Source organism: Loxodonta africana, chromosome 22 (assembly GCF_030014295.1).
Source record: "Loxodonta africana isolate mLoxAfr1 chromosome 22, mLoxAfr1.hap2, whole genome shotgun sequence".
Classification (NCBI taxonomy): Eukaryota; Metazoa; Chordata; class Mammalia; order Proboscidea; family Elephantidae; genus Loxodonta; species Loxodonta africana.
Genome location: NC_087363.1, coordinates 50,020,749 through 50,041,038, shown reverse-complemented (window position 1 = coordinate 50,041,038; position 20,290 = coordinate 50,020,749). Strand labels below are relative to the sequence as shown.

Genomic DNA, 20,290 nt, shown 5'->3' with positions numbered 1-20,290 from the left:
AGGAAGAGAGATGGGGGAACACCCAGTTGGTGGAGCAGTCAGAACACACACAACATTTATCAATTGCTGTCTTATATGGGCGTAGTTTGTGGCACCCCAAAACAATTACAATAGTAACATCAAAGATCTCTGATCACAGATCACCATAACAGATATAATAATAATGAAAATGTCTGAAATACTATGAGAATTACCAAAAGGTGATACAGAGACGTGAAGTGAGCAGATGCTGTTGGAAAAATGGTACCGATAGACTTGCTTAACGCAGGGTTGCCACAAACCTTCAATTTATAAAAAATGCAATATCTGCAAAGTGCAATAAAGTGAAGCACAATAAAATGAGGTGTGCCTGTAATCGCTTCATGTCCATGCTTAATTTCTTAAAATGGACAAAATGTGTCAGGTGCGAGGCATCTTACTGCTATCTACAATTGCATAGTCATAGTGACCTTCCCTAACTGCAGTGGCTCACAGAGTTTACTTCTTTCTCTTCTTTTAACTGTGACCCCCAACCCATAGATATCATCTGAATATAATACAACAGTGACACTGTTACTAAAAAAGTCATTTTCTGAATTATGAAAGGACCAACCTCCTAAATGGCGCTTTGCCTTCCCGAATGCCACAATGGATGGGGGAGTGATCACTGGGCCATTTGTGGGCTCTGGGAGGATAGGGCACCAGATCTACAAGACACTTCTAGAATCTATGTTTGACTTAAAAGCAATTAGCCACTCAGGGGCAGGATGACCAAAGAATCGCAGTAGGAGTTGGCCCCTGGTAATTAGGAATAATAGCATGGGAGGCAATGTAGTCATCTCAGCCTCCAGTGGGTTGCTTTGCTTTACCAGAGATGTAAAACGCCCAGGCTGGTAGCTTAACAAAGACAACCAAGAGCTGAATGGAAGGCAGAGAAGGGATCAAAAGAACACAAATGTAAAAACTTTCACAGAAAAAAATAGGCTGTGGTCAAATTGGAGAAGGAGTGTGTTCTGGCTGAGGGTTGTGACTGCTTTGCTGTACATCACTCCTGGTTTTCTTACTTTCGACTTGGTCTACATTCACCTTAAAAAGTCTCTCTAGGAAGACAGAAAAATACATTAAAGTCCATGCATCTAGTGGATGCATGGCCAAAACCAAGGCAAACCCATTGCTGTCAAGTTAATTCTGACTCAGGGTGACCCCAAATGTTACAGAGTTAAACTGCTCCATAGGGTTTTCTTGGCTGTGATCTTTATGGAAGGAGATCACCAGGCTTTTCTTCCATGGTGCTGTTAGGTGGGTTCGAACTGCCAACCTTTACATTAGTAGCCAATTGTAAACCACTTGTGCCACCCAGGGATTCTGGATCCTTGGCAAGACTGTAAGAATTCAATGCCCAGACCACGCTAGAAACACCTAAATGTAAAGAATACCTACATTCTGCAGATAAGTGAGAGCATTAACAAGACGAAGCAAATGGCTGACATCAGCACAATGATAAACCATTCTGTCGAAGGTGCCTGCTCATCATTTCCTGAAGAGAAAAGGAGAAAGAAATCAGAGCTAAAATTAGCATCAGAGAAGGGAGATAACTAAGCTCAGGCAATCAGAAGTCCTGGGTTTGAGTCCAGGGCCTGGGTGACACTGGGCAAAAAGCTCAATCTTCCTGCGCTTTAGATTTCTCACCTGTAAGATGGGGATAACATCCATCTCACAAAGTTGATATAGTAGTGAAATGAAATAATGACATGAAGTCAGTCTTAACCGACAGCATTATTTATTCAATCAATCAGCAAATAGCCATAAAGTATACTCTATGAAGTGTGCTACATAGATCCTGGAGCTTACCAGCTTTTGCTGAGTAATTTTTAGATGAAAAACCACAAAAATGTAAGCCAACTTAGTAGCCTAGTTACATTACAATACAACCAAAACATTTTACAAAGTGGGAAATACATCGATTAAACCTTTAGAGAAAGTAGAGAATGGGATAATACTCATAGTGAACAGTTAAGGCCCCAGACTTTTCTATATGTGCTTTACAATCTTAATTATCCTCAAAATACCCCTTACCATTATTACCATTTCACAGATTGAAAGTAGAAGAAATTTGCCATGAATCCAGTACCAAACTAAACCCCCTGCTTTCAAATAGATTCCAACTCATACATTGCATGCCACCTTATTCTCTAGTCAAATTCACTTCTAGTCAGCACTCATGGGATAGAGTCTCCTGTGGGCTTGAATGATAGCTGTGTGTGTGTGTGTGTGTGTGTGTGTGTGTGTGTGTGTTAACATAGTAGGAATGCATTTAAGAAAAATCCAAGGTCATTTACCAAGTGGTGTTTAAAGAGGTTAAAGAGGTAATGCCCTTGCTAAACTGCCCAATTTATCTCTGGAGAAAAATGCCCAGCCTGAGTTACCTCGCTAACATAAGTTTCCTTTCTCTGGGAAAGGCCACTCACTCACTCATTGATTTATTCAGTCATCCATTTAGCAAATACGTGCTGAGCTTCTGCTATGCGTTTGGCAGTATACGAGTTGCTGGGAACCAGTGGTTCTAAGAGCACAGTGGGCCCTCCCCTCGTGCAGTTTAGAGTCCACTGGGAAAGAATGGCACTAAGCAAATAACGACCCAAGTAATGACTTCATGACAGCTGTGCTAAGTACTTGGTTCTGTTCAAATGACACTGTGCCAGGAGAATAAGGCCCCAATCCTCCACTTGCCATTACTTGTTTCTTCTATAAAACGAGACACGGATGTAAGTGGAATTTTCAAGTCCTTGTAAATATCCTATGACTTCCAGAAACCCCAAAATACTTAAAGGCAAAAGTGTTCAAGGTATCAGGAGGGACGTATGTCTCTAGGATTTAATGCTAGTGACTCCACTTTGCCTTGATCGCTTGCTTTCTTGCCTCCTGAGGACTCTTACTCCAGGTTTATTTTCTATGTCCCAAAAGCTTTAATCTCTCCTTCTTCATCTCTTCCTTTCTGCTTTCAAATATTCATAGAGTCCTTTATCATGAATAAGCCATTACTGTGCTCTGCCATCTCTCCCAACGATCATCAGATGCTTCCTTACTATATTTCCCAGTCTAATTTCTTGAATAAGAGATTTGGGCTGCTTCATTTCCCATCTCTGAAACTGCTTTTTCAATTACGGATGGCTTCTTTTTTGGCCAAATCCATGGTACTCTTGGTTTCTTTTCCAACTTTATATTTCCTGGCTTCTCTCCTGAATGTCAGACTATTGACAGTTACACCCACCTTGAAACCAATCCTTTAGCACTTTTACCTAAATATTCCTCTTCTTCAGTGGCACTTTCTCTCCCCATTTTATTTTCAACCGACCCTTTCAGCACAGACGTGTCCCCTTGGTATTTTCCATTACAGTCTATTCTCCAAGCTTAGAAAAGGGTGTTTCTACAGCTTGATCTTTTAATTCCATGACATTCTTTTCCAGATCTGCATTTCCAGGACGGCTCTGATACCACTGATCAAGGTCTAGATTTTCCACAGCCCTTAGGTGAGCCCGCTAGGACGTTTCTCAAAGATGGCAATGTTCAAATCAAACCCATGCTCTCCATCATATCAAAACTACTTCTGTCACCAAGGTCCCCTTTGCAGTCCTCACTCTTCCAACCCCCTAAACTTGAACCCTTGAAGTCACTTTGATTCAGCCCTGCCCCCTTGGCTTATCCCTCAGCTTACATCATTACTGCATGTTGTCGTTAGTTACTGTAGAGTTGGCTCCGACTCATGGCAATTTTATATACGACAGAACGAAACGCTGCCTGGTCCTACACCATCTTCATGATCACTGGTATGCTCGAGTCCATTCGTGTGACTATTATGTAGTGCCTTCCAACCTCCAACCTCAGGGACTCATCTTCCAGCACTATATCTGATAATATTCTATTGTGACCCATAAGATTTTCATTGGCTAATTTTCAGAAGTAATTCAGCAGGACTTCCTTCCTAGCCTGTTAGTCTGGAAGCTTCACTGATGCCTGTCCATAGTTTCCAGCATCCCAGCAATGTGCAAGCCACCACAGTAGGAAAACTGACAGACAGGTGGTGGCATTACTATATAGCCAGTCATATATGCAAGATAGGCGTGTTTTATCTCATGCATTTGTCCTTACCTCATCTGGAAGCCTGGGTTCTAGTCCTAACTTGCTGTGAAGGTGAACTTTCTGGGCCTCAATTTCCTTATTTGTAAAAAATACTTGAGTTGAAATATATGATCCTTAAGCTTCTTCCTGGCCAGTGCTTTTTCTAGCATCACTCACTCAGTCTCAGGCATTGCCAGCTCATATACATATACCTATAGCAAAACTGATTTTAGGAAAGTAGCACATTTTCACTGCTGAAAACTTGAAAGTTACAGTAAAGCATAAACTAAAAGGAAATAAAAACCATCGGTAACTGGAAGTAACTAATAGTTCATTTTCTACCCATATTTTTATATTCACCTACATGAGTTCTCACAGGTGCCAAACACTATGCAGACTGCTTAAACATATGTTATCGACTTAATTCTCACAGCAGCGCTTCAAGGTGGTTGCCATTATCCTCATTTTAAGATTGGGAAACTGGAGCACAGAAGGGCAGAATTAAGTCCAGCAAGGACATAGTTAGTAAACACTGAGGTTCAGGCTCAGGACTGGGTAACCTGTCCATACCCTTAGCCATTATGCAGGTATCCCATTCTACTCCTCACCATCCCCAAAACTTAGACGAGTTATAGATTAAATTGTGTTCCCCCAAAAGATAATGCCTTCAAATCCTAAAGCCTGGCACCTGTGAATGTGACCTTATTTGGGAACAGGGTCATAGCAGATGTAATTAGTTAAATTAAGATGAACCACCAAATCCATTGTCACTGAGTAGATTCCAACTCATAGTGACCCTATAGGACAGAGAACTGCCCCATAGGGTTTCCAAGGAACGGCTGTGGATTCAAAAACCTGATCTTTTGATTAGGAGCTGAGGTCTTAACCACTACACCATGGGGGCTCTGAGGTCATTACGGTGGGCCCTAAACTCTTTATGATTCATGGGCCTATAAGAGGAGGAAAAGAGACACAGAGGGAAGATGGCCATATAAACACAGAAGCAGAGATTGGAGTTACATTGCCACAAACCAAGGAATGCCTGGTGCTTCCAGAAGCTGGAAGGGACAAGGAAGGCTCCTCCCCTAGAGCCTTCAGAGAGAATACTGCCCTGATAACACCCTGAATTCAGACTCTTAGCCTCCAGGCTGTGAGAGAATACATTTCTGTTGTTGGAAGCCACACAGTTGTGGAACCTGGTTTGGGGATCCCTGTTGTTATTGTTATTTGATGCTGTCGAGTCAGTTCTGACTCATAGCGACCCCGTGCACAACAGAACGAAACACTGCTGGGTCCTAAGCCATCCTTACAATTGTTATGCTTGATCTCATTGTTGCAGCCACTGTGTCAATCCACCTTGTTGAGGGTCTTCCTCTTTCCCACTGACCCTGTACTCTGCCAGGCATGATGTCCTTCTCCAGGTACTAATCCCTCCTGACAACGTATCCAAAGTACGTAAGACACAGTCTCGCCATCCTTGCCTCTAAGGAGCATTCTGGCTGTACTTCTTCTAAGACAGATTTGTTCCTTCTTCAGGCAGTCCGTGGTATATTCAATGTTCTTTGCCAGCACCACAATTCAAAGGTGTCAATTCTTCGGTCTTCCTTATTCATTGTCCAGCTTTCACATGCATATGATGCGATTGAAAATACCATGGCTTCTGTCAGGCACACCTTACTCTTCAAGGTGACATCTTTGCTCTTCAACACTTTGAAGAGGTCCTTTGCAGCATATTTACCCAATGCAATGCATCTTTTGATTTCTTGACTGCTGCTTCCATAGCTGTTGACTGTGGATCCAAGTAAAATGAAATCCTTGACAATTTCAAACTTTTCTCCATTTATCATGATGCTGCCCATTGGTCCAGTTGTGAGGATTTTTGTTTTCTTTATGTTGAGGTGCAATCCATACTGAAGGCTGTGGTCTTTGATCTTCATGAGTAAGTGCTTCAAGTCCTCTTCACTTTCAGCAAGCAAGGTTGTGTCATCTGCATAACGCAGGTTGTTAACGAGTCTTCCTCCAATCCTGATGCCCTGTTCTTCTTATAATCCAGCTTCTCGTATTATTTGCTCAGCATACAGATTGAATGGGTATGGTGAAAGAATACAACCCTGACGCACACCTTTCCTGACTTTAAACCAATCAGTATCCCCTTGTTCTGTCCGAACAACTGCCTCTTGATCTATGTAAAAGTTCCTCATGAGCACAATGAAGAATTCCTATTCTTTGCAATGTCATCCATAATTTGTTATCATCCACACAGTCGAATGCCTTTGCATAGTCAATAAAACACAGGTAAACATCCTTCTGGTATTCTCTGCTTTCAGCCAGGATCCATCTGACATGAGCAATGATATCCCTGGTTCCACATCCTCTTCTTTCTGGCAGTTCCCTGTCAATATACTGCTGCAGCCATTTTTGAATGATCTTCAGCAAAATTTTGCTTGCATGTGATATTAATTGTTCTATAATTTCCACATTCAGTTGGATCACCTTTCTTGGGAATAGGCATAAATATGGATCTCTTCCAGTCAGTTGGCCAGCAAGCTGTCTTCCATATTTCTTGGCATAGACGAGTGAGCACCTCCAGCACTGCGTCTGTTTGTTCAAACATCTCAATTGATATTCCATCAATTCCTGCAGCCTTGTTTTTTGCCAGTGCCTTCAGAGCAGCTTAGACTTCTTCCTTCAGTACCATCGGTTCCTGATCATATGCCGCTTCTTGAAATGGTTGAACATCGACTAATTCTTTTTGGTATAATGACTCTGTGTATTCCTTCCATCTTCTTTTGATGCTTCCTGTGTTGTTTAATATTTTCCCCATAGAATCCTTCACTATTGCAACTCGAGGCTTGAATTTTTTCTTCAGCTCTTTCAGCTTGAGAAACTCCGAGCGTGTTCTTCCCTTTTGGTTTTCCATCTCCAGCTCTTTGCACATGTCCTTACAATACTTTACTTTGTCTTCTCAAGCCGCCCTTTGAAATCTTCAGTTCTTTTACTTCATCAATTCTTCCTTTTATGTTAGCTGCTCGACGTTCGAGAGCTAGTTTCAGAGTCTCCTCTGACATCCATCTTGATCTTTTCTTTCTTTCCTGTCTTTTCAGTGACCTCTTGCTTTCTTCATGGATGATGTACTTGATGTCATCCCACAACTTGTCTGGTCTGCGGTCACTAGTGTTCAATGCGTCAAATCTATTCTTCAGATGGTCTCTAAATTCAGGTGGGATATATTCAAGGTCATATTTTGGCTCTCATGGACTTGTTCTGATTTTCTTCAGTTTTGGCTTGAACTTGCATATGAGCAATTGATGGTCTGTTCCACAGTCGGCCCCTGGCCTTGTTCTGACTGATGATATTGAGCTTTGCCATTGTCTCTTTCCACAGATGTAGTCAATTTGATTTCTATGTGTTCCATCTGGCCAGGTCCCTGTGTATACTCTCCATTTATGTTGGTGAAAGAAGGTATTTGCAATGAAGAAGTCGTTGGTCTTGCAAAATTCTATCATTTGATCTCCAGCACTGTTTCTATCACCAAGGCCATATTTTCCAACTACTGATCCTTCTTCTTTGTTTCCAACTTTTGCATTCCAATCGCCAGTAATTATCAATGCATCTTGATTGCATGTTCAATCAATTTCAGACTGTAGCAGCTGATAAAAATCTTCTATTTCTTCATCTTTGGCCCTAGTGGTTGGTGCGTAAATTTGAATAATAATCGTATTAACTGGTCTTCCTTGTAGGCGTATGGATATTATCCTATCACTGACAGTGTTGTACTTCAGAATAGATCTTGAAACGTTCTTTTTGACAATGAACGCACCACCATTCCTCTTCGAATTGTCATTCCCAGCATGGTAGACTATATGATTGTCCGATTCCAAATGGTCAATACCAGTCCATTTCACCTCACTAATGCCTAGGATACTGATGTTTATGCATTCCATTTCATTTTTGACGATTTCCAATTTTCCTAGATTCATACTTCATACATTCCAGGTTCCGATTATTAATGGATGTTTGCAGCTGTTTCTTCTCATTTTGAGTCATGCCGCATCAGCAAATGAAGGTCCCAAAAGCTTGACTCCATCCACATCATTAAGGTCGACTCTACTTTGAGGAGGCAGCTCTTCCCCAGTCATCTTTTGAGTGCCTTCCAACCTGGGGGGCTCATCTTCCAGCACTATATCAGACAATGTTCTGCTGGTATTCATAAGGTTTTCACTGGCTAATGCTTTTCAGAAGTAGACTGCCAGGTCCTTCTTCCTAGTCTGTCTTAGTCTGGAAGCTCAGCTGAAACCTGTCCTCCATGGGTGACCCTGCTGGTATCTGAATACCAGTGGCATAGTTTCCAGCATCACAGCAACACACAAGGCTCCACAGTGTGACAAACTGACAGACACGTGGGGGTAGGCAGCCCTAGGATAGGAACACCTGAGGTCACATGCACATACAGGCTCTTCACTCAGCATGTTCTAAGCACGTTTTGGTCTCTGAGAACTCTTCCTGGCTAGACGCTACTTCACTGTAGGGAAGCCCTGTTTTGTTGTTTCCGTCCCCATTGCTGGGTGTTGCTAAGGTTGTGAGCTGCATCTCTAATTGAAGGGGGCTAATTTCAGTGAGAGAATTCTCTTCCATGCTGGAGACCCTAGTTTGATTCCTGGTCAGTGCACATCATGCATAGTCACCACCCATCTGTTAGTGGAAGCTTGAGTGTTGTGAAGATGCTGAATAGGATTCAGTGTAGCTTCTAGACTAAGACAGGCTAGGAAGAAAGGGCTGGTGATCTATTTCTGAAAAAAGCTTTCCTATACTCGCTGCCAAGTGGACATTTCTTGTGGATTACCCACTGTTAAGATATTAATATTTAAAAAATTGAGAGTCAATTGTATAAATGAGTGAATTAAGGTAAGCGTCCAGCCTGGTTTCACTTAAAGTAGAACAGGGAAATAAATTTGACCTACAATATACACTCTTTGTGTCAAAATTAGAATTTCAGTACTAAGTTTCAAAACCGTACAAATCACAATGATCTGATCCCATTGTACATAGGGTTGTCATAAGTCACAACTTCGGGGCAGCTAAAAACAATGGCAACACCTTGCAAACTACCATTCCTCCTGAAGCTCCCTAGGCTCTAGGGGCGATTGAACAACTTTATTAAGAACCTATGACAATATTTTTAAAAATCAAAATTTTGAGCCATATTTATATCTAATATTTTTACAAACAGGCGTTAGCCATATTTCACCAATTAATGGGACCAACAGCCTGAGAGAAACAGGCCTTTTATTTTTCCAAATCCCACAGACACTCAGTAGTGGTCCTAGGACTAATAGTCAGTTTCTTGGATTGTAACTGAGTACCCTGTTAAACCCTATTTTTACTGCAGTCATTCATAGCTAACATAAAGACTAACTGGAAATAATTAACGCCATCAAATCAAATATTTATTTCCCATCTGGTTTCTCGAATATGGGACTCAGCTTGCTCCTCTTTCCCCATCTGTGAAACTGACCATTCCATTCTCTTGACCATTATTTGAGACTCCTCGTAAATACGCTTAGAAATCTATATTTGTATCTTAGAATATGAATTCATCAAGGAGTGTGTCAGCAGAAAAAAAAAATTATCGTATTTACAACTATGTTAGACAGGTAGAGTTCAATTCCTGCAAAAATATTAAACAGTGTCTTACATATTATCAGGGTCACACATTCGGTCACATTTGTGTCTCAAATTGTGCAATTCCCTGTAGCCTGATGTGCCAAGTCCTGATAAAAAAGTACCGTTTACTCCTGAACATGATTACAAAAATCTTTTCAGTTAAACCACTATCTGGTTATTCACTTCAGCTCTCACTTTGATAAGCGAAGATTCTCTCTGAATTAGCAAAAATACAGAGGCAACTGATTTTATTTCACTCAATCAAAAAAAGTTACTGATGCATGAAAGGTACTATGTGGGAAGCAAAGTCATGGTCCCTGCCTGGAGGGAGTTGGCCAATTAGTCATTTCTCCTGGCTTGGCTTCTCCAGTCACCCAACATGCTCTAGGGCAACTCCCCGCCAGCTAACTGAGAACAAAACAAACTCCAGCTTTACTGCAGAGAAAACATAAACTAGCAGGTAAATTTAGTGCAAAGAAAAGTTTTCACGTACTTACCACCAAGTGAAAATGATTTGTGGATTATCTAACGTTAAGATAGATTTAAAAAAAAAAAAAAATTGATAGTTATATAAATAAGTGAATTAAAGTAAGCATCTAGTCTGGCTTCACTGAAATAGAACAGGAAAATAGGTTCCACCCACAGTATCCATCCTTTGGGTTAAAATTAGAAAGAATTTTAATACTGTAAAATTTGAGAGGCCCTTGAATACATCATTAATTGGAATTCTGGCATCTCTAGTCTTGGAGTTTTTTTAACAGCACATATTTCCAGGTAACTTGAATCTTTTCTCTGACTCAAAGAGAATACCTTTCCTGCCATTAAAACGAAAGCCACTGATGTTTCTTTTGAGAAATTGATAAGCAACCACTATTTGGTTATGCAGAGATGAGTTTTAGAAAGAGGAAGTCAAAAAGCTTGTCCTTCTAAGGAGAAGCTCGCAGGACTCTTCCACTTCAAATCTAGATGCGCTTCAGATGTTGCCATGTTCAAGCATTTGGGGAGCTCAGCTGTTTGGCTTCAGATGACCTTGGTTTTCCATGGTTCTTGATATCTCAACCATTCGTCCTTGCACATAAGCCAACTGATGAAAACTATTTGTTGTTGTCCTATGACCTGAGAGTGTATATGAGTGGGGTATGGGGTGAGGGATATGGGCAATAAAGAAGGCAGATAGACCCCAGGCATTGGACCCAGCTCTGCCTCTGTTTTAGGAGCTTGGTCAAATCACTTCCCTCTTGTTGCTGCAGCCTTTCTTATTTTAGAGTTCTAATGATGTATGTGGAGACCTGGTGGCACCGTGGTTAAGAGCTCAACTGCTAACCAGCTGCTCCTTCGAAACACTGTGGGGCGGTTCTACTCTGTCCTTTAGGGTCTTTGTGATTTGGAATAGACTCACAACAGGTTACGATCTCTGTAGTCCAGACTAATAACACCAAGGAGATTAATTTGATCTGGAACCTTGCTCCATCTTAAATTGTCCATATAAATGTGAACTTTCAGTGTTTCCATGTTGATTGTGAATCTGATTTCAGACCCAATAATAGGTTTTGATGAAAAATAGCTAATTAGTAAATTGCAAGACTCCCTGGGTGGTGCAAACAATTATGCACTCAACTACTAGCTGAAAGGTTGGTGGTTAGAACCCACTTAGAGGTGCCTTGGAAGACAGACCTGTCGATCTGCTTCTGAAAGGTTACGGTCTTGAAAACTCTGTGGAGTACAGTTCTACTCTGCACACATGGTGTCGCCATAAGTTGGAATTGACTCAACTGACAGCAATTAACGACGACAACAACAAGTAAATTGTAACCAAAAATCCAGAATCACCACAAGGTATGTCAGTCTCAAGTGAGACACAGTGAGTTTTTCATCTTGTTATTAGGTTCATTGTTTTTACCTTTCAACCAAATTTTGCCACCATATTGGCCCAGAGGATGCTATCTCTTACCTCATGAAAGCATTAGAATTTATAAAATTCTTTTGGAAGGCCTACAGAAACCTCCACCACCCGTCTGTCAGTTTGTTGTACTATGGTAGCTTGCATATTGCTGGGAGTTATGCCACTGGTATTTCAAATATTTCAAATACCACCAGGGTCACCCTTGGAGGACAGGTTTTAGCAGAACTGCCAGATTAAGCTAGACTAGGCAGAGAAAGACCTGCCAATCTACTTAAGAAAATTATCTAGTGAAAACCCTACAGATCACAACAGAATATTATCTGATATAGTGCTGGAATATGAGCCCCCTAGGTTGGAAGGGGAAACCCTGGTGGCGTAGTGGTTAAGTGCTACCGCTGTTAACCAAAAGGTCAGCAATTCAAATCTGCCAGGCGCTCCTTGGAATCTCTATGGGGCAGTTCTACTCTGTCCTATAGGGTTGCTATGAGTTAGAATCAACTCGACGGCAGGGTTTTTTTTTTTTTTTGGTTTAGGTTGGAAGGCACTCAAAATACCCAGTGGCTGCAACAATGGACTCGAGCATACCAATAATCTTGAAAAGGGCGCAGGATCGGGCAGTGTTTCATTCTGTTGTACATGGGGTCACTGTGAGTCAGAGCCAACTTGGCCACTGCTAACAATAAGAGAATCCTAATTTGGGGCCTTCCACCATGTTTCCCTTTCATCTTCCCCTTTCCTGATGCTCTCCCTATTCTACCACAACACAAGAATGTAAGAAGAAAGAGCAAAGAAGCAGGAGTCAGAGGGAGGAGGGATGGAGCTACAGGAGCTTTGGTGAGACACAGGGCAACCTGTAAAGTCAAGGAGGTGTATCAGATGACCTCAAAGGTGGTTCCACCCCCTGCAGCTTTTCATTCTGGGTGCCAGGAGCCAATGTACAGGGTTTCTTCACAAATCGGTCCATGAATACCAAAGCAAAGGAGAAAACACAGGAGCGGCCCAGTGGTGGCATTACTTCCACCCCAGCCCCATCTAAATTCTTACACACACACCTTGATTTTCTGCCTTGGCCTATTTTCATGAAGCCCTTACAGACTCGAGGATGTGTCACATAACTATAAGAAAGTCCCCTGGCTCAAACCATGACAGAAAAGTAAATGCCAGAGCTTCCTGGTGAGTAACACATGGTGGCGTTGAAGGAAGGCAGCAACGCCCCAGTCAGAGCTGTCCTAAAATTAGGTGAATGTTGCTTTACGCCCCTGGGGCAAGTGCTTACACACCTCAAGCCTAAAGCAATCTTTTTTAAAAATACATTTTAAATGGTACTTAGAACCATCATCACACAGATTCTGGCCTTCAGATAAAGTCCTCAGTGAGGTGAGGTCAAAACCCAACTGTTTGCTTGAAGGACAATTCCTGGGACTGTGGGTAAGGCCTGTCACTGACAATGACACCAGGTAGATCTACAAGAGCTACACACACTTTTCCATTGAGAAGGACACAGACATAGGGAAATTCATTTCCATAATTGCTTATTTCACACACAGCATTTGAGCTTCACGGAGAGGGGAGAAGAAGAGAAGATGATGAACTTCAGAAAATGAAAAGCTTCCCAGGCACCAGGGAGCAAAAGCTTTTGGTAAACAAGAGATGGCAAAAGATAATGGAGGAACAGAAAAATCAGGAAGTTAAAGTTTAAAAAAGAGAAAGACATGTAAAAAGTGGGAAGTTAGCTGTTAAGATAAGACAGAGAAGCCAGCTGAGGAAGGACAGTTGATACCAAGTACTGATAAAATAAAACTGCTCCTTCCATTTAAAAAAATAAAACAACGATTCCATGCTCTGGAAATGCTAGGGAAGGAGGGCCCATCTAGAGTCCAGTTTAGGTCAGTCAGGCAAAGTGTGTTCACTGGCTTGCTGCCTCCTCCTAACTGCCATCCCCTGTGCTACCCGGCTGTCTAGGGACCAGGCCATCTGGAATGAGTAGTACCCCTGTTTGCCCCTACCAGTTGCCATCAAGTTGACCCTGACTCATGACAACTGCATGTGTGTCAGAGTAAAAATGTGCTCCATAGGGTTTTCAGTGGTTAATTTTTCAGAAGTAGATTAGCAAGCATTTCTTCTGAACCACCTCTGGGGGACTTGAACCTCCGACCTTTCAGTTAGCAGCTGAGTGTGTTAACCATTTGTACCACCCAGGGACTCCTTTTGTTCCCCTCAGCCTCTCTGAACTCATTAGTCAAAACTTACTCATTCTATAGCTCCTTCTTTATTAAATAATCTTGGGCTATAATGGGTTAATTAGTTAATTGAATCCATTCTAGTTCACTAATTGGCTCAATGTCACCTATTTGGGAAAACTGTATCTTAATAGCACATCTTGGCCACTCGGCATTGACTAAGCCATTTATTGTTTCTGGGCCTTTATTTCCTTAGGTTAAAATAAAGGAGGTGGACTTGATAAGATCTAAGAAAGAGGTGGTATTTGAGTTGGGCCTCAAAGTAAAAATAGAAGGGGAGGACTGCTGGTTGCCATTTATATGACAAGGTAAGAGAGGAGGAGGGGTGTCTAAAGGAAATGAACATAGTGGCAAAATTGCCTGATAGACTGCAAGCTGAGCATAATTATTGCCACCCCCTCGAGGGGTAAGGAAGAGCCACGCAAGATGCCCCAGAGAAGCCTGGACTTCTATTACATTTATTAATCATCTTGATGAAAATGGAAAGACTGCATTGATTAAATTCACTAATGATCCTAAACTGAGCAGGGGAGTAAATTCCAGAAACGATGGATTTATAAGGTGAGTAGTAATAATATTAATCAGCTCATCTTCATGAAAAGGGTGGCTGTAAATGAAATGGGATTTGCCATAGATAATGGCAGTGAGGTACACCTGGCGGGAAACTCTAATGAGCTCAGGCCAAGACTAGGAAGTTGTTATTTTGGAAATAATAACAGGAAGAGAGCCTAAAGTGGAAAGTGAATGACAAATTAAAAACAAGCTCAAAATAAACTCTCGTTATGGATCACAGTTTCACTCTCAGCACTTTTGCAGTGGGGTAAGGCAGTGTTAAAGGTCTTGAATGGTGGAGCTGGGAGGAAGGCAGCACTCACATTTTACAGGTAAGGCAACTGAGACTCAGAGGCTAGGTCAGGGGTGGCCAAACCCTGGCACACCAGTCACCACCATCCCCTCCACCAGTGGTAGATGTTGCTGATACATTTTTCTGATGACCCATATTTAGCCCGAGAACCCTTCTCAGAACAGCTCTCTGAGCAATCTTCAATTATTTGGCTCATGAAATACTATATTTTGCCATCTGTAATTTAGGTCATCTACCACCCATCTGTCATACGTTGTACTCGTGTGTTGCTATGATATTGGAAGCTATGTCACCGGTATTTCAGATAGCAGCAGAGGTATCCATGGTGGACAGGTGTAAGCAAAACATATAGACTAAGACAGGCTAGAAAGAAAGGCCTGGTGATCTACTTCCAAAAATTAGCCAATTAAAAAAAAACGTATGGATCAAACAGGATATTGTCTGATATAGACATATCAAATGGGAAGACCATTTGCTAAAAAAAGGGTATCATGTTTGGTAAAGTAGGAGGTCGATAAAAATGGAAGAAAGACTCAATGAGATGGATTGGCACAATAGTCACAACAATGGACTCAAACATACCAGTAATCATGAGGATGGCATAGAACCAGGCAACCTTTCGTTCTGCTATACCTAAAGTGGCCATGAGTTGGAGCCGACTTGAAGCCAACTAACAATAACAATTTAGGTCGCAGAATTAGACATTAGCAGAGACATGGCTAAAACCTAGATCTCCTGATTTGTCTAATGCTTCTGCCCCACTTTATAAGCTGTAAATTCTCTACAGTTAACACTGACTATAACTTCAAAACTTAAACACTTGTAAGCAGAAATGGATCCTTAGCCAAGAATCTGGTGTTGCATTCCAAGCTCCACCATGTTGGTCTGAGGCACCTTGGACAGCATTAAAAGGTCTTGGAGACATATGTTGGAGGATTGGGAAGACACTTAGAAATATCAGTAATTTGTCACCAACAAGACTTGTCCTCTTGGGGATTAACAGGAAATATTTAAAAAGGAAATCCACTGAATGTGAGTGATAAAAATTAAGCTTCCGCCAAACGGATTTGATAAAATTAATAACCTTGTTAAAAATTCCCTGGAACTGATGAATGTTTCTTCTATTGGTTTCTCTCTCAGTGAATAGAGTGCATTTTATTTGTGTAGATGAAGCATAGTTGAGGGAGGCCCCGTGTGTGCTGGGTCATTTTAGTGAGGTCAAGGTATCAACCTAGGAGAAGCGGAAGATTGGCCTCAGCAGAGTTATGAAGTTGGTCCATTCTGAATTCCTTTTTCCCTCCTTTCAGTTCTCTTTCCCCAAGAGGGCTCATGCTTCTCCTCTGGGTCGCAGTACAGTGATCAAGGCCAACCCATAAGCTGTGCTGGTTGTGTGTTGCATGACTCTCGGGAGTGCCATTCCCCTTTGAATACTCAGCAACTCAGCATGACCAGTCCCCTTTTTGGAAACAGTTCTCCATTCCTAGGCCTTTCCTCATCTTTCCCAGTCTTCCATGGAGATCTACCTGATAGGTGTCAGATCTGACTCATATCCACATGAGCTAATAATAGGTCACTGCCTAGGAATTTTCTGAAGACCCACCCCTTAGCCTCAGTGAATGAATTAAATAATACAAAACTTTAGCACATGATTAAGAGAAGTCTTTTCAAGTGGTCATTGGATACCCCATTGGAGGAAGCTATGGGTAGACTCAAACCTTCAACCTTTCATTTAGTAGCTGAGCCATTAACCATTTGCACGACCCAGGGACTCCAATATGTGACAAGCCTGGTGTTATACCTGCATTTTCTGTCAGACTCCAGTGTTCCTTTCACCTCCCCTGCTTTTGCAGACCTAATGCAACACTTAACCACGTATGTCTGTATCCCCAGGCTGCATGGTTGTAGCATACACACAAGACACACTGTCTGCTTTTTAGCTGTCCCCTTCTCTCATAAAATCCCTGTCTTTTCTTGCCCAAGACACCCAGATAACAGCAAACACAGGTCTGAATGTTCTATCTCCATGTCAGGCTAGGGGACTGCCATCTGGCCCAAGGTGAGGTCAGAAATGCTTTTTCATGCAGGGCCATACCAGGTACTTTATTGCCCTTCACAGATCTCACTGATGGATAATTACCTTACTTGACAAATAAACAAGTCAATTTGGTCATAAACAAAAACTGTATCAGAACCAACACAGGAAGCCCAGGAGACTCCCAGTTGTTTTATATATGTAGTAACATTGGATATGAAGGCCCAGGAGTGGATCCAGACTTTGTGGGCTGTGAAACTATTTTAGAATCTTCCTTAAGAACAGAAAACTATGAATGTGAATGTAAAATTAGGTACAGGAAAATTATAGAGATGGAGACTAGATTAGTGATTGCCAAGGGTTAGGGACAGATGGGTTCAGGGTAGGGACAGATGGGGAGAGGGTAGTGGATGTGGTTATACAAGGACAATACAATGGATCCTTGTGGAGATGGGGCTGTTCTATATCTTGACTCTGGTGGTTAATACATGAACCTTCACAAGTGATAAAATTGCTTAGAACTAAATAGACACCCACACACCCAAATCAGTGCCTGTAAAACTAGTGTAATCTGAATAAGATTAGTGGATTGTATCAGTGCCAATTTTCTGGTTATGATATTGTGCTATACTTTGGCAGATGTTATCCTTGGGGAAACAGGGTAAAGGGTACACAGGATCTCTTTGTATCATTTCTTACAACAGCATGCGACTCTACAGTTATCTCCAAAAAAAAGTTTAATTTTAAAAATTGGATAGAAGTGGAAACAGAATATCTAGGAGGAAAAAATTGGGTACAGGGCCTTGGAAGGACTGGTGCTAGTGAGAGGCTTGGGCACTTTAGCTTCATTGGCTTCCGTGTAATCGCATGGCCGTCAAGGTTGAAAAGGCAGTAGACCTACAGAAGATGAGGCACAGCAGAGATGTGACACCATTATGAGACCTGTAATTGATTGCGCACCCTTTCCAGGATTATCTGCTTCAACTCTCAGTAAGGTAGCTTGTCCCTAGGTGGTGCAAACGCTTTGTCCTCAACTATTAACCTAAAGGTTGGCAATTCCAACCCACCCAGCAGCACCATGAAAAGAAGGCCTGGCGATTTTCTTCCGTTAAAATTACAGCCAAGAAAACACTACGGAGAAGTTCTACTCTGTAACACATTGGGTTGCCATGAGGAAGAATCAACTCAACAGCACCCGACAACACCACCACCACCAAGATAAAGTGCTTGCCTCAAAATAAGAATAAGATACTCACCCACATAAATAGGTTGACTCCACTCACTCCAGTGTCCCTTTTTCCCACACACAGTGTGCACTGCTGCTCTCACTTGAACTGAATGCTTAGAAACATCATCAATTATCCAGCTGAATGTATTGATCATCATTTTTTCTGTCTAAATGGGGAAAAATTCGCATTATAAAAATCTCTAGACACACAATTCACGTTATGCCAATGATAAGAACAGGATGTCCTCTAGTGGTAATGTGACTCACTGTTCAGTGATCAATTTAAAATCAACAGGACACATATTGAGCAGTTTATTCTAGATTGCTTCAATATGGGTGTGTTGACAGTGACCCTTCAGAGAAAAGCTACTCGGTGACCAAAATACATACACTGGTCAATTGAAAGACACATAGTCCACCTGGGCCTAACTGATGTTTCCAGACCGAAAGACTGGAGTGGCAGCAGAGCATGTCATCCCCCTCACCTTGTCCCTGCATATTTTCTAGTCATATTACTAAAGAATATCTCATGGTTCCCATTAGATTCTGCACTGGTTACAAACCATGGTCTGTGGGCCAAATCCCACTTGCTGCCTATTTTCGTAGGGCCTGCAAGCTCAGAATGGATTTTACATTTTTAATTGGTTAGGACAAAATCAAAAAAAGCATAATGACAAAATAAAAAAAAAATTACACATGAAAATGGCATGGAAATCAAATTTGTGTCCACAGTAAAATATTATTGGAACACAGCCACACCCATTAGTTTACATATTCTCTAGGGCTGCCTTCCCTCTGCAGTGGCAGAGCTGGGTAGTTGCAACAGAAACCATATGGCCTACAAAGCGTAAAATATTTCCAATCTGGCCCCTTAAAAAAAACATTTGCTGACCCCAGAGATGCAGGGATGTCTCAAACAGCCAGAGGTTGGGGCAGCTTGGGATATGGAATGAGCATAGACTTTGAATCTAGGAAGGACAGGATTGGAATCCTAGCTTTACTTCCAACTAACTGCATGACAAGTCCCTTGACCTCTCTGAGCCTCAGTTTTCCCATCTGCAAAATAGGATAACAATATCTAACCCATGGATTGTTGAGCTTAATGAAAATATCTCTGTAAATCCCAAACTTAAGGACATGCTATGTTGAATCTTAGGGAAAACTGCCAATATTCGATATTTTGATCTGCAAAACAGCAATTTGAGCAGTTCAACGTAGTGATATATGCTCACTCAATGCTAGTTGGCCACAGAAAACTTAGGCTAAAGTTGTCCAGCACTGAATCGAGGATGTTTTCTCACAAACAGGTCCTTCTCCTGTACTCCCTGTACTGGCTAGTAGCACCACCATCCAGCCAACCCCCTGTATCTCAAACCAGCGATGTGTCCCTGACACCTGCATCTTACATACACCCTGGGTGTGTATCTCCCTCCTTTACTCATCCCCATCCCAGGGTCACTGCCTATTTTGGCCCTTGTCATCTTTTGCTTGGGCTATTGTAGTAGCCATTAACTGATATCCCCATCCTCATACCCCACCTCCCCACATCCAGCTCTTGTGCTGCTACCAAAATTGTTCTTGGATTCTGAGGATGTGGTCATGTTTCTCGGTTATTTAAAACCCTTCAACGGCTTTCATACCTATGGCCATGGTTTTTCAAAAGGAAACCCATTTCTTTTTCTGACAAAATCTTACAAGGTCACTCTGGGAGAAATCAGTGTATACGGTCTAGAGCTATCCCTGTGTTGGCCATTTGGTTCAAGGAATAATGCCCTCTTAGACTCCTGCTACTCACAGTGTGGTGGCTGTACTGATACAGGTCAGGAACTGTGTATTACTGGTCTGTAGACCAGTAAGTACAGAAATGGAAACTACAATTTAGAAATGTATCTAAAAATTTAACATTGCCAGGACATCCAAGCACGTGATCAGTGGGGTTATAATTTACATGTCTTTGGTTATATTTCATTTTTCTAGCAAATTTATTTTATTGTATTTTACAAAAGTACCAATCCATAGTGGATTAAGTATTTAAAAAAGCAAAGCCTGTCCTTCACCACAGGTAGTTGGAGAAACACTGGCTGGGAACATCCTTCCCCTGTTCTCTCACCAAGCATATTTCTATTCATTCTTCAAGATTCTACAGAGTTCTTCTCTGTGGAGCACCAGAGCAGGTTGCTTTGCCTATCACCTCCTTTGTGCCTCCATTGGTCTTTACTATGGGAGAGCAACTCTGAGGCAGGTGAACATGTCCAATAAA

At 41.8% G+C, this 20,290-nt stretch overlaps 1 protein-coding gene across 1 annotated transcript in view; it reads right to left on the bottom strand.

The window, feature by feature from the left end:
- Nucleotides 1-20,290, bottom strand: part of IL5RA (interleukin 5 receptor subunit alpha) — a 47,712-nt gene that overhangs the window by 6,739 nt on the left and 20,683 nt on the right. Inside the window, exons 8-9 of the mRNA XM_064274257.1 lie at nt 18,059-18,197; nt 1,420-1,516 (exon numbers count right to left, since the gene is read on the bottom strand). Coding sequence (XP_064130327.1) covers nt 1,420-1,516; nt 18,059-18,197 — 236 coding nt within the window. The remainder of the gene's footprint in view (nt 1-1,419; nt 1,517-18,058; nt 18,198-20,290) is intronic.